Below are 14,767 nucleotides of genomic sequence, written 5' to 3'. Positions count from 1 at the left end.
CAGCTAGCGTCGGTGCGCCGCAACGTCGCATAGCGACGTGCAACGCACGACACTAGTGTGAAAGTAGCCTTACTCTGTTAAGATACATTACAAAGTATCTTATTTTCAGGTGTACTATTAAAATGATTGTCCAGTATTCTGAGAAGTCTGCAGTTACTAAACATGACTGCAGCATTCTTAATCCCAACATCGTGCAATGTGCACGCTGTCAGGATTCTCAGATATTGCTGGCAATAGCGGGCAGTCACAAGACCACAAGAATATGTTTTGCATATATGCGGTCACTTGTCTTGAGAGAAGTCAGGCAAGTCTAGTCGGAATGTGGCCGGAAGAATCCAAATCGCATATTTGCTGTCATGTACCTGCCCATTTTCATCGGCAATACCCGTGAAATCTGACGGCGTGCTCACTACATGCTGTCAGGATTCAGAATTCTGCAGTTACATAGAGACACCACTTTTATTTTTTTTTTTTCATAAATTAAACAATGGCTAATTTCTAAACTTTGGAGCACACATCTGGGTCTGTACATAATATTGGAATAAAACTGGATACATGTTGTTAGTGTAGCAGGAGCATTCATTTGGGGAGAATGGATCCAAGAGAAATAAATTGTATCCTTTCTTGCAAGAAGACCAGAAAATACCAATATAGCCAATCTCTCTTTATTTCATTCACACTAGGTTCAATAATATACATGACAACACTTTCCATATGTGAAAATACTTTGGTGATTCCTGAAGGGGTTTCCTGTGACAGGTGAATTAGGATATTGAGAATGTGGGTTCCTGCTCCTTAAAGGTTAAAAAGAATATGGCTAATTACTTAATGTGTTCAGTGTACAAAAACGTAACGTTAGAAAATGTCCAGATAAGATGGGATTGCATTGGCGACAGTAAAACAATAAAACGAGCCTGGCTAAGGACATACGTATGATACAATGCCAACATGGAATTTAATCGAAACGAGGGAAGAGGGGAGGAAAAAGCAAGCTATAAAATCAGTAGTTTTCTGCTTAAAATATGTAGAAAATACTGTTGCATATAATTTGGAATATTATTCTTATACATTTGTGAACTGAAAATGTGATTTTATACTTGGATTTTCCTAAATAATTTCTTGGATAAACTAGAAAAAAAAAGTGTTTTACACAATATACACATTTCATTACTTACAAAGAGAAACAAGCTTAGCATTTGTATATTTTAAAACCCGGGATACGGAGGGGTTAGTAGCACCATAAAAAATGTTTTGTGTTTTTTATTTTCTCTCAAAACTGCAGCCTTGTTACTTTAAAGATACTCAGTGCGTTTCTTCGTATTGCTCATAGGAAAAGTGCCATTTTGGTACTGGGAAAAAAAACTTCATGTTGATCCTCGCCAAAACATAGCTTTCTCTCTTGAAAGAGGTTTTATCGTTTCTGAGTCCACTCGGCAGTATGCACCAGACAATCTTCAATATGGCACTTTGGTGAGGTACATTTGAAATTGTTTTAAACAGTATCTGTTTTTTACTTTATCTACACAGTAGCACCATTGTCACCCAGGACAATTGAGATCTTAACACTCTTCCACAGGTAGCCAGATCACCAAAATGTTACGTCCTCTTCATACATACTTGGCATCGGCTGACGCGTGTTCTCAGGTCACCAGCTTTGAGTGTTTCAGACTGAGGTTTACTGAAGATGGAAAGAAGAGTCATTTCTTAGTACAGCCTACATATCACAGCTGGCGGGTTACACCAGTCAACATTTTGACACAAGACAGTATTCGCTAAATCCTGAGAACCTGAACATGGCTCTCGAAGCTGTCGGCTCAGTCTACATTACGGAAATTGATTTCCAGCTAACAATCTAGATGAAGAATGTGTACATATATACATTCACTACAAATCACCGATTCTCCTTCCACTCCTCTTTATGTCATAAAAAGTTGTAGACAAAACCTAACATGGAACATCATTCTTTGTGAATTGACCTACCTAAACATTTCAGACATTTCCACGGTGGCCAGCCAGAAACTATATGAATTTGCATAGTAATTGCAGGTACCGCGACCATGACATTCAATGAAAGGTGCTGAACGGAATTCCTCTAAACATGATCCAGGAGATGCTAAAGCTTGTCCTGAACCTTCTGCACCGGCACTTGTGTGCTAGGAAAGAAAAGTAAAGCCTATAGTTAGTATATTATTCCAAAAATAACCCTGCAGCTTGTGGAAAACATTAGTATCTTACATCCAGAGCAGTTGCCAACGCCCGGCCAACCATGGCAAGTGTCCACTTAGCCCTGTGAACTCTGCATGTATGGAGTGGTCTCAGCAGCTAAGAACATTAGTACCCTACACGCAGGGCTGTCACCAGCACCCAGCCAACCTGGGCAAGTGCCCACTCGGACCTGTATGGACTGTATGTACTAAGCACACTCAGGAGTTGAACTGGCTCAAGACAGTGAGGGTTTAACAAGACAGGTTCCACCCAGGACAGGCCTCGCCATAGTCGACCAAAGAAGTTGAGTGCACATGTTCAGCATTTTGACGCTGATATCCAGAGTTTGTCTTTCAGAATAGACGTATGAGTGCTGCCAGCTTTGCTGCAGAGTTTAAAGAGAAATGTCAGCCTGTCAGTGCTCAGACATACACCTCACACTGCACCAAATTGGTCTGCATGGCTGTCGTCCCAGTATGAAGCCTCTTCTAAATTTGAAAAACAAAAAATCCGGCAAACAATTTGCTGAAGACATGCAGACATGGATTACTGGAGCCGGTGGTCTGATGAGACCAAGATAGGCATTTTTGGTTCAGATGGTGTCAAGCGTATTTGGCGGCAACCAGGTGAGGAGTACAAAGACAGGTGTGTTTTGCCTACTGTCAAGCATGGTGGTTGGACTGTCATGGTTTGTGGCTGCACGAGTGCTGACAGCTTCGGTAGCTACGGTTCATTGAGGGAACCATGAATGCCAATATGTACTGTGACATACTATTCCAACATGATAATGACCCCATTGGTGGATGTACAGAAGACACAGTGTTTCTACATTACCATCATGAAGGAATATCCAATCCATAGTGAAGACCAGCCCTGTGGACATGGAGGAATCTGAATGGTCTGACTGTGAATGGCAATCACCATGGCGGGAGCTTCACAAACGGTGCATCTGCGTGGGTTAGAGAATCAAGATTAAAGGGCGTCTAATTTACTGTCTTTGTATTGGCACAAACCCCTTGCTGTCCATGTATAGCAGTCACAATACACCTAGGTTGTCCCCACTAGCGGTGACCCTTGTGAGCCTGTCCACCACCCGGGTCACTTGTCACTTTTATTACTAGTAATACACTCATTGTTTCATTAAACACAATGTGGCATCACTTATAGGAACAGCATGGCTGGATGAGATGCCAGACAATTCATCTGCAGCAATGATTTTCCCATATGCTGACAAAGGTGACTAACAGAAAGCAATATGTTCAATTTGAGTCCGGAAGCAAAAAAAAAAAAGGTATTATTCCAATGCATGATAAATGAGCCAGGCTGATTATCGGCCAAGATCTTCCCAGACTGATCTGATGAATTCCTGGCCGTACACATGATCATATGGATGTCCATTATTTTTCTTACATGCACACCTCAGAGACAAGCCATCTTATACTACAGATGCCACATGCAAATCCTTGGAGCACTCAGCGCACGGGCATTCTGTTCTATCCGTGATCATTCACCATCACACTAAATTCAGTCTGCTCAAAACCTCATTTTATTTCCATCTGTTTATGTGGAGACGCTGATGCCTGCTTCCCGCTACATGGCGCCTTGGGCATTATATGAATGAGATTGTGTGGGCTATCCCAGAGAATGAAGTCCCTGTGTCACTAATCTCCAGTAATCATTCATAACCATCGCACTGACAACTGGCAGCTTTCCCGCTCTTCAATGATCTCACAGAACAGTCCTCCTGAGTACGGCAAACATGCCAACTTCACATGCACACACGCTCACATTTATTATGCATGCGTACATTACAAAAGTCCAAGACAAAAAAAGTATACATATGTTTTACGTTGTAAATGCCTGGGGCCGTACTTACGCCTTGTAATGTACACTGCATGAAAGTGAAATACAGCGTGAGGCTGAGGAGCTGTAAGTGCATCCTCACACCCCAATGCACTTCCAGGCACAATGTATAAAGGTGACTTCTTGCTGATGGAGCTGTGTTTTGGGCTCATAACGTGATCATCGGCTTATCTTTTAATGGGGTACACAGTCATATAAATGATCTGGTTAAAGTTTTTGACAGGTTCCCTTTAAGGATTGTCCTGGTTTTTTTTTACTTTTTTGCACTTTTGATTTTTCCTCCCCCTTCTTGCAAGAGCCATAACATTTTTATTTTTTCAATAGACGTAACATACACCTGAGGGAGGCTGGATTCAAGGTTTTTTTTTTATTAAAAAGTTTTTATTTTTGTAGTATTTTTGTTCTATCCTCCTTTTTCAGCTCGACAGGAATGCCCTCCACCTGATTTGTAGCTTTCAACGACACTATTCATTTTACCATGTAATGTACAGGAAAAGGGAAAAAAGACTAAAGAGCAAAAGTGAAATTGTGAAAAAAAATAAGATATCACCATGGTTTTTTAGGTTTTGTTTCTATAGCATTCATTCTTTGGAAAAAAATGACTCTGAAATTTGATTCTACAGGTCAGTGCAATTATGGCGATAGCAAACTTAGTAGATTTCTTTATATTTAAGTGGTAAAAAAATAAAACTTTTTTGTTTGTTTGTGTTGTCATTTTGCAAGATACTGTACCCTTTTTCTTTCTTACATTGACACCAATAATTTTGGTTGCATTTATTTTTTACGCAGGAGTTATGACTCAATAACCGGAATTCTGCTATTCTGATTTTTTTTCTCATTACAGCTTTTATCATAAGTTTTAATTATTTTTATATTTTAGACGGGACTTTTACAGATGTAGCAATACCAAATATGTTTATTTTTGTTATTTCTTTATTCTTAATGCAGCAAAACAGAGGCGATTTGAATTTTCAGATTTCATTTTTATTTTTTTTTACTTCCACTAGAGGATTTAAACCTGAGATTGTCTGACTACTAATACTATATACAGCAATATGACAGTATTGCGGCATATAGTAAAAATCTCGGTCTTTCATGAAGCTCAGTCTGTGGCACAGGTTTGACAGGAGCACCAACATTGGCAGCGACAGGGTCCTTCAGCAGGCGCCCGGCTGCCATAGTAGCCCAGAGATTGGCAGCAGCGTTTAAATGGGTAACTGCAGCGAACGGAGCTCAGCTTCGGAAGCGCCCTTTTAGACGTTAGACACAGACGCCGGTTATATAATATGCAGCCAGCACATGCCACGTGCTATGTGGTTTTGCAGGGGAGGAAAAACAGCTATGAATTAGAGTTCCTAACCCGAAACACATAACTTTATGGATCCTTAATCTTTTTGCCTTTTCTCACCATGTTTTTAATTGCAAAGTAAAAGTTATGTTTTAACATTTTCCCATTGGTGCTGAAGCCCAGTCTTCATGGACCCTTCTTTAAGGGGTTGAGTTGATTTTCTGGGTTAGAGCAGCCAAGTCCAAGACTCATACCAATCATCAGTTCCAGGCACAGTCACACTTTTCCGCATGATTGACGAGATTCCAAGCTTTTGGACAGGATTGGTCATCCATAGAACACACTTTAAAAGCTTATACTTTGCAAAGCTTGATGAAGCCTACTAGAGTTTTAGATTAAGAGTTGCATGTATTCTCCCATCGCTTACCCCAATCTGCTACATGGTAAAGCCAACTAATGCCCACAGATCAATGGTACAAACCTTGGATGTCGGCACCACCATGTACTCAGTAATAAAGGTGGTGGCAATAATAAAGGTATTCACATGACCCCAGTTTTCACTCTGTCCTTTACTGGGCAGGCCATGTGTGCTTGCAGTGGACGAGCAGAAGATGTCCTCATAAAGCCGCCATGTCATTTCTTACATGACCACTGCATTGCTTATTCATAGACAGCATGGGGGCCTTAAGGTGCCGCACAGGGTTAGCATTGTAAGGCCCCATGCTTAGCCATTAAAGAGGATGTTCTTGTACAGTAGTCTGTGATCACTGCCATTTTCCATCCACATACAAAATTGTATAATAAGAAAGTTGTGATATGTGTAATGGGGCCCTCATTGTCTTGTTTCACCATCAAGTAACATCATGTACAGTTTCTCACCGGCTTATAAATGGCTGAATGTCTCTTCCCCTTAGTGGCTCCATGTTCATTGGCATTGGCTCTGGCGTGGAAAGCCAGTAGGAGTAATCATTTCTTGATGCAAAATTGCACACATTATTGATATTGCAAAACATGAAAGGCATTGTGCTAAACCGCCTGAGACAGCTGCCAGCGGTACCTGAAATAAAATGGGCGAATAGCTCAATTCTAAGCAACAGCATAATCGGGCGTGTTTGCATTCAACATTTCGGTACGACTTATTGTTAACCGTCTTTCTATCACCAATAAGTGAATTACATCCATTATTTAGCTTTATAAATCCTTCTGTGTTTGATAGATGGTTTACAACAATAAGTTTGCAAGTGACCACATCTTACCCAAGTCTTGGCCATGTGCCCGTTCGTTCCCTTGTACATAAAGTAGAGAATATCCATCGTATATCCTACTGGTACCCTGAGGACATGCTGGTGATTCTGTCGCTTGACTATGGCGGGTTATGAGGAATCCATGAGCTACAGATCCTGAGCCTGGTGCACCAGGAGGGCCTTGGACTCCATCTGGACCAGGAGGCCCTTGGTTTCCTCTTGAACCTTTTTACATAAAAGAAAATACATTTCTTTTCTGCATCTGTAGCCTTTACTGTAATTTTAGATTTAATTTGTGGACCACTAAGGTCGGGATAAAACATACCTGGCTGGCCTGGTAGACCCCTGTCACCTTTACGTCCTGCCTGTCCCTCAAATCCTGGTAGCCCATCTCTGCCAGAATCACCAGGAGACCCTAGTGAACCTTTTAGAAGACAAAGCAGATTACTTATGAAAAAGAAACTTGTGACAAATTAACAGCATAAATTTAAAATTAAGTTAAAATTATAATGCTGTAGCTAAATGGTAGGTAAACTGACCAACTGCTATAAAATCTTACAGAAAGATGAAAGCGTTATTGTGTTATAGACAGAAAACACCACCATCGAAACAATGAGGATTTGCCAGTCACAAATCCTGAATCCAATTAGTAAAGTGCTGATAAATAGTTGATAATCTAGATATGTAATCTTTACATTAATTACCTGGTGATCCAGGCGGCCCTGGTTGTCCCGGAGGTCCATTGCTTCCTGGGCGCCCAGGTGGACCAGGAGGTCCTGGTATAGTCCTGATCTCGCCCTTTGGACCAGGTGATCCTGGAGAACCTATTAGTAAAAATGCAAAATTTGCATACAAAATTTGAGATGCTTTGAGAGATACCATGATTATCCCATAGGGCTTATGTACATTATGCATGTCTGTGCAATGTAGCGGTCATCATGCTCTGTGCAGAAGCCACCAGCGACAGCATGTGACCTACAGTTTCACCCTCCTGATAATAAGCCAGCTTCATGAATTCTCACTTCCTTTCAGCTTTACCCAGCAAAATTTCTTCCAGATGACTTTGAGCTGCCTTAATCTCTTCCCAGCTTCCGGAGTACCCAGTGTCACCATCTCATCCTCCGCTGCCCTCAACCCATCAATCGCTGCCTTCTCTGCCTCTCTCGACTTCCGCTTACATCTACTAATGTCTCTAAACAGCAGCCCTCTTAAGTACGCCTTCATGGCTTCCCATACAGTAAGAGCATCTACACTCCCATCATTCAGCTCAAAAAATTCCACCAACACCAATTTATCTTATCTAGATCTATACTGTGCAGCCAGTTAGGGTGAATCTTCCACTCTCTCCTGTTTACGGCCCGTGTCCCCATCGGCCGAAACTCCACCTCAATTGGACTATGGTCCGAGAGGGCCCTAGGCAAATATCTCACATCCCCTATCATCGTGTCCAACCGACGGTTGCCCAGTGCCAAATCAATTCTGGATAGAGTACCATGAGCCGGTGAATAACATGAATACCCCCTTTCCCCAACATGCCTAACTGTCCATAGATCAGTCATACCCACTTCACGAATATAAGTCCCAAACGTAGTAATGTGTCCCACTGTCTTATTCAGGGAGTTTTTATTTTTATCCCAAAAGTCATCACATATATTATTAAAATCCCCAATAATTAGAAATGGTATCGAATAGAGATGTACTTGTGAGCATAAATGTTTTGATATTTTGTTTATGTTACTTGAAAACTTAAATAAAGAATAAAAAAAAAAAAAAGAAATGGTATCGGGCCCCAGCTTTCCACCCTCTCCAGCACCTCTCTAATTTTCTTACTTGAGTATTGGGGGCGGAAGATACATTGCCGCTATACACATTAACACTCCATTTATTTTGCATTGCACCATCACATACTGACCATCCACATCCTCCCGTACCATCACCTCTTCATACTGCACTCCCACAGGTACCAACACCGACACACCCCTAGAGAACGTAGAGAAGGTAGAATGGTATGCCCTCTGTATCCAGCGCCTGTTCAATACATCCACCTTTTCCCGCACTAAATGTGTCTCCAGCAGCCATATCATTGAGACCCTCTGTTCTCGAACATACTGCAGACTTGCCGCCTGCCGAGTTTTATCCGCTAGGCCTCTTACATTCCAACTCAATATTTTAATGCGGTCCCCCATCATACGGCGCATTATCCTTCATAGTATCCACTTTTCCAAGTTTGAGCTGTCTAATCCCTCCCACCCCCACTACCAACTCCCAACTTGCCCCCCCTAACCCACCCAATACAACACATTCTTCCTCTCATCAAGAGTGGGGCTCCACCGCCCATTGCGAACACTCTCCCTTACTTAACCCTCTCCATGCGCCTCCCGCTGCAGTAACAATCCGAATTTCCCCCAGTTTTTGTTTTTTCCAACACTCCAACTTAAATAAACATGTAGAGAAATTACCAAACCAATTTGCAGTACCCGGCATAATCCACCTCCCCCATACTTATTAATCGTTACTATCCCCTCCGGTCAATCACTCAATATGGCACTGCCGATCCCTCAACCGCTGCTCAACCCTTTAACCAATGTGCTATTAAACGCAAATCCCTCCTCCAGCAACAGAGAAACAACTCCCGTCCGGATCTCGCCGAGATGTCAATCGCCCTTTCCTTTAAGTTTTTTCGCACTAGTATCAATCCACTGGGTAGCGTCCTCTGGTGTCAGGAAAAAGTGGGTCTTATCAAAAGCCACCAGTCTCAACTTTGTGGGGAACAGCATAGAGTATTGCACTCCCAGTTCCCTCAGTCGTCTCTTGACCCCAGTGAATTTCATCCGTTGTTTCTGAACTGCAGCAGAATAATCCGGGTAGATGGCAATCTTTTGACCTCCAGCTGTCAGATCCGCCATTTCTCTAGCCTTTCTGAGGATAATGTCTCTGTCCCTGTAGTTCAGTATTTTGACAAGCATGGTACGGGGATTCGCTCCTGGGGCAGGGGACTGCAGCGGGACCCTATGAGCTCTTTCAACAGCAAATACTTTTGTCAGCACTGTGCCCCCAATTTTCTCCAGCAGCCAGCTTTCATCAAACTCTGTGGGGTTTCTCCCCTCAGTCTTTTCAGGCAGCCCCACTATACGTATATTATTCCTTCTGGATCTATTTTCCAGATCCTCATTCTTGGCAGCGAGCTCTGATATTGCTTGGGCGAACTTTTTCTCAGCTTTTTGCAGTTTAACTATGTGGTCTTCTGCCGTGCTCACCCTCTCCTCCACCGCTCCCATACGTCTGTCCATCTTTTGCAGGGCTGCATTAATCTGTGCTGTGTCCCCTTTTACCTCCTGCATCTGCAGGGCTAGGGAATTCAGGGATTGCTGGCACGAGGATATCAGCACAACAACGTCTCTGAGGGTCGGCTCCTCTTTCTGCATTAATACTTCAGGCCCCCCTCCTGCCCCCGCCATGCTGCCTCTCTCCTTCCCCCTCTGTACCTCATGCTTTGCAGCCAGGGCTGTATCCTCCTCCTTATCAGCTCCAGCTCCGGTTCCTTGCTCTGCCTCCTCCGCAGCTTCCACTCTGGCATACTGCTGAAGCTTCGCCGCCACCTCCATACGCCGTTGACATGCGGCGTTCTCCCTGTCAGCTTCTTCTCTGACCTCGGCACCATCTTGGCTGGCTCCTGCATCGCCAGCACCTGCATCCTTCTGCCTCCGTCTGGTCATTGCCTCTGATGCCGGATCCACCACTCAGCACCGCTTTGCTCCCCAGACCTTCAGCTAACCGGTTTGTGGCAAAAAAGTCCGGTAATCAACGTTTGCACAGGATATTTGTCCCTTTAGCAGCGGGAGCACTCTTCCCTGCGTCCGCTCACATGGCCATCTAGGACACGCCCCCACACTTTGCAATCTTAAATATGGACAGAACATGGATGGCACAATGATGTCATCCATACGCTGTACATATTTTTCACAGACCCATAGACTTGTATTGGCCATTTTCATCTGTGCTGCTGGAATAAAACGGACATGTGAACAGAATCATGGATTGTATAGTGTACGTGTTGTATCTGTGAAAAAAAATAGATACAACATATACGTGCAACACGGTCATCTCAGTGAGGTCTAAAAGATATGTCGCCATCAGAGATATCCAGCAGCGGTTCTCTAATTAGAGCAACCGGAGCACTCACCAGAGCGAGTGCTGTGTCTACTAGAGAGAACCCAAGATGGCTGAGAACCGAACAGTCAATAACTATCTAAATTATATGGGGGCTTAAGTCTGTTATTTAGTGTGTCCTTATTTTATTTCAGTCCCTTCAAATAGTAGAGTTACCCTCAGAGGTTGTGTACCCATATAACAAATATTATAAAACCTGGAACGCAAAATGATATGCAGAAGATTCTTCTCACCTTGAAGACCTGGGCTGCCTGGGTCACCCTTAAAGCCTGCCAAACCAGGAGGCCCACTGGGCCCTTTCATACCTGAAAAGACACATAACATGATTATGGACTGGTCCTTTGCCTTTCATGCTGTAAGATATGTCTAGGTGGAATATGCGGAATAAGTTCGTCTTACAGTTCTGTCAGCTGTAACCGGCCATGTATCGGGAAGGCTGAGAGTGATGTAACTCAGCACCCACCATTGTCTGCTGCCGGCAGGCAACCAGTATAAATAACTTAAAATGAAGATCTCACAGAGGATTAAAATATCACATTCCGCCATATTATATGGATTATATAGTTTATTGTTGAAGTTAATCTTCGCTGTTCTCTCATGCTCGGCTCTGTCCATTGTCTGGGAGGCCAAATACTTCCATGATGATATGTGAACTCTGCAAACTCTGGGACAGAGACTCCATACCCATCCAGCCCCCATTAGTATTACCTGGGAAGCCTGGGACACCGGGTACACCCTGATCTCCTTTCATTCCATTCAGACCTGGTCTTCCAGGATCACCCTGTAGACAAGCACAAAATGAAGTAAAATTCCTCCAGTACTAAGCTTCCTTCTCCTAACCTTGTAAAAAAAAAAGTAAATAAAGGGGTACTTGTATCTTGTATATATTTTGCATCTATGCAGGGAACATTGTCACTCTCCAATGCAATCTACTGGGATCTGAACATGCACAACTGTTCCTATTAACTTCTATGGTAATCCCAAACGTTATGGAGCACGCTTGCTTCTTGTGGAGAGAACATAAATGACACATCTGAAACTAAGATGTCTTTTCCCTTCTTAGACACCAGTAGATGACTGGCCAGTTTTGATTAATGTACATCCAGATGCAAATGTTTAGTCCCCTCCATTAAACATTTTTTTTAAAGAGCCTCCTCCTGTGTAACAGTTATATAGGTAAAAAAAGCTTTTGTAACTATCAAGTTTAATCTTTCTCCACTAGTTACACATTCCCTATTGCTAGATTATTCATAACCCACAATGCCTTTTTTGTGAAACAAGCATCCAGCACTTTTGTAAAAGCTGTTATAGTGTCGGCCATTAGTACCTCCTGTGGTCGGCATTCCACAGTCTGACTGCTTTAACTGTAAAGAACCCTTTCCTATTTAGCTGCTGGAATTGCCTATCCTTCACAATTAATTAATGTTGCCTGAGGCTTTGGAAGGTCTTTGGAAGGAATAAGTCATGTGCCAGTCCTTTTTTGACCACACATGTGTGTATACATAGACATGAGATTGCCTCTGGTATGTCTTTTTTCTAAGCTAAAGAAGCACAACTTCCCCAACCTCTCATTATAGAAGAGACCTTCCATCCCATGTAATTGCAGATGAGCGGACCAATAGGTGGGACTCTGGTCCAGCGTCCAGGTCAGTGGTACCTGGTGGATAGATGGGAGTCCTGAAAATCTCTTACCTTACAGCATTCCTGACGCAGCTAGCCAGGGCTCGAGTGAAACCATCTGGATGTTAAGTCGCACAGATGGTGTAGGGCCAGCTCCGGCACATAAAATGCCGTGTTGGGGACAACAAAAGGTAAAAGATGCGTGAGACTCCCGTCTAGCCACTAGGTACCACTGATCTCAACGCTGGACCGAAGTCCCATGAATCGACCCGCTCATCTCAACATGTAATAATCTAGTTGGCCATTAATGAATTGACTTTAGTCTTCCAATATCCTTTTTAAAACGTGGAGCCCAAAATAGGATCCTATATACTAGATGTGGCCTTACACGTGATGTACCATCGAACACTCTTATGTTTTACTCACACATACTCCTACAAAGACAGAGAAACAAAATGAATAACTCAGAATAAGAACCTGAACCCAAACAGCTAGACAGGAAGAAGACAGCGAGAAAGAAGCAGAAACTATCAATATAGAATATTCCTAATGAAAAATTAGACTCGGAATAGCAGCTTTAGAACCCGCAGCCGCTGAAATGAGGTGATAAATCAACTATAACTGAGCAAAATAAAAGAAAACCTATGTATGGTCCTTATTTCATTATGGTGGATGAGTTTGGATCCTGAAGCTCTACTACAACCTTATTTTCTTACATTCCTATCTGGATTTAGATAATTTCACCAACTTGTTCCTGGAGCACAGCGTTTGTCCTACCACATTAAAGGGGATACTGGATGAGTGCAATGATGATGTGTATTGTATACAACAAGGCATTGGGCCCGAACCATGAAAAACACATCACCCTTTATGTAACTTTCATCAGCTCATATTGTTCATACACATGAGGCTCATACTGAATTCTTTATGAGCCTCCCAGCCTCTGTGTTTTTTTCAGAAATGGACATCAAAGAAATATCACTGATTTCAGTTTCACTCAATATTGACCAAAATACATCCGTTTTTGTCTATTGGTAGGCTGAAGTGAAAGCATTGCATGCCATATGCTTCTGTCCCTCTGAATGTCATTCTTCCAATATTATGCCCATCCTTTATTCCATTATTTTTTTAACATGGATGGAAGCAACAAATGAACTTTATTCTACCAGTTGTCCCATTAGGTTGCAATGTTAGAAATTATAGACAGAAAAGTTACATTTTCCGAATTACATCAATGCTGAATATCCCAGGGATCTACCATCCATTAACATCAAGGTAATGACTAATAATAAATTGAGCCTCATGAGTCTTCAGTCGTTTGGGGCACAGATTCCATAGTAGGTAAATAAGAGCGGAGACATGACATAAAGACGAAAATTTTATCAGGTTTCTTGAGGAACAGAATGATCTTGTTTTTCTAACTGAAAATTGTGAAACTTATGTTAATATAGGCATTCAGTAAGGGTTACCGGTAGTCCTGGTGTTCCTGAGTCTCCTTTTGGTCCAGGGAATCCAGGTTGTCCGGGGATGCCAGGATTACCTTTATCGCCCTTGAAACCTCCATTGCCAGGGGGGCCGCGAGGACCTTCTGGGCCAGATGGACCTTTGTATCATATATAAAAGTTAGGAAGATGGAGTGAGAATCAAATTTGTATTGTTCAATTTACTGGATTACACAAGATGCAAGAATTAATATGCCTTGTATTCTTATTTTGATCATTGATTTCCTAATGTATATGTGATGTAAAAGACTTAAAAGGGATATTCAATTCTACAAAATTTCTCACCTATCGATTGGATAGCTGATAATTGACAGATCAGTGTAGGTCCGACCCAATGAATACCCACAAATTGCCAGAACCGGAAATTAGGTTTCATGTTTTTCTCTGGTTCTCCTTTGTCCAGAAAGAGATAAATGGAGCATCCGGTCATGAATACTGTTGCCCTACTAATTTTTCATGGGTGTGACATTGATAGCTGGGCACAGCGCTCGGATATCTTCATCGCTAACATAGACTTACAAATTGAGAATCAAAGGAGAACCAGGGACATATGGCTTCAAAAGTTGCCCATTGGTGGGAACACCACCAATCTACCACTTATTAACTATCCAATGGATAGACTGGAATAATCCTTTATGTAATCCTGTTATAAATGTATCTCCCATTCATGCTTCTGAGGAACCCTGATTCTCCTTTTGATCTGGTAAAAAATTCCTGGAAAGATGGCAGATAAAAAGTAATACAATAGGGATGGCAAACTAATTTTAATCAAAAATACTGGTTGTGGGTCAGGCTACATAGTCTAGTAATCTCTGCCACAACCATGCATGTGCCAAGGAGTATGCATTACATTGTCTCTATGGGGTTGGCGTAGG

General features: G+C 42.4%; 1 protein-coding gene across 1 annotated transcript in view; it reads right to left on the bottom strand.

Annotated features, from left to right (window-relative positions):
- Positions 1-651: 651 nt before the first annotated feature.
- COL4A5 (collagen type IV alpha 5 chain) overlaps positions 652-14,767 on the bottom strand; it is a 254,829-nt gene continuing 240,713 nt past the window's right edge. The window contains exons 42-51 of the mRNA XM_077285140.1: positions 13,860-13,993; positions 11,479-11,551; positions 11,004-11,075; positions 7,305-7,424; positions 6,926-7,024; positions 6,613-6,825; positions 6,236-6,413; positions 3,040-3,154; positions 1,981-2,153; positions 652-1,678 (exon numbers count right to left, since the gene is read on the bottom strand). Of these exons, the coding sequence (XP_077141255.1) occupies positions 1,597-1,678; positions 1,981-2,153; positions 3,040-3,154; positions 6,236-6,413; positions 6,613-6,825; positions 6,926-7,024; positions 7,305-7,424; positions 11,004-11,075; positions 11,479-11,551; positions 13,860-13,993 (1,259 nt within the window). The 3' untranslated portion in view covers positions 652-1,596. The remainder of the gene's footprint in view (positions 1,679-1,980; positions 2,154-3,039; positions 3,155-6,235; positions 6,414-6,612; positions 6,826-6,925; positions 7,025-7,304; positions 7,425-11,003; positions 11,076-11,478; positions 11,552-13,859; positions 13,994-14,767) is intronic.

This window comes from Ranitomeya variabilis, chromosome 2 (assembly GCF_051348905.1).
Source record: "Ranitomeya variabilis isolate aRanVar5 chromosome 2, aRanVar5.hap1, whole genome shotgun sequence".
Taxonomy (NCBI): Eukaryota; Metazoa; Chordata; class Amphibia; order Anura; family Dendrobatidae; genus Ranitomeya; species Ranitomeya variabilis.
This window is presented reverse-complemented; position numbering and strand designations above follow the sequence as displayed.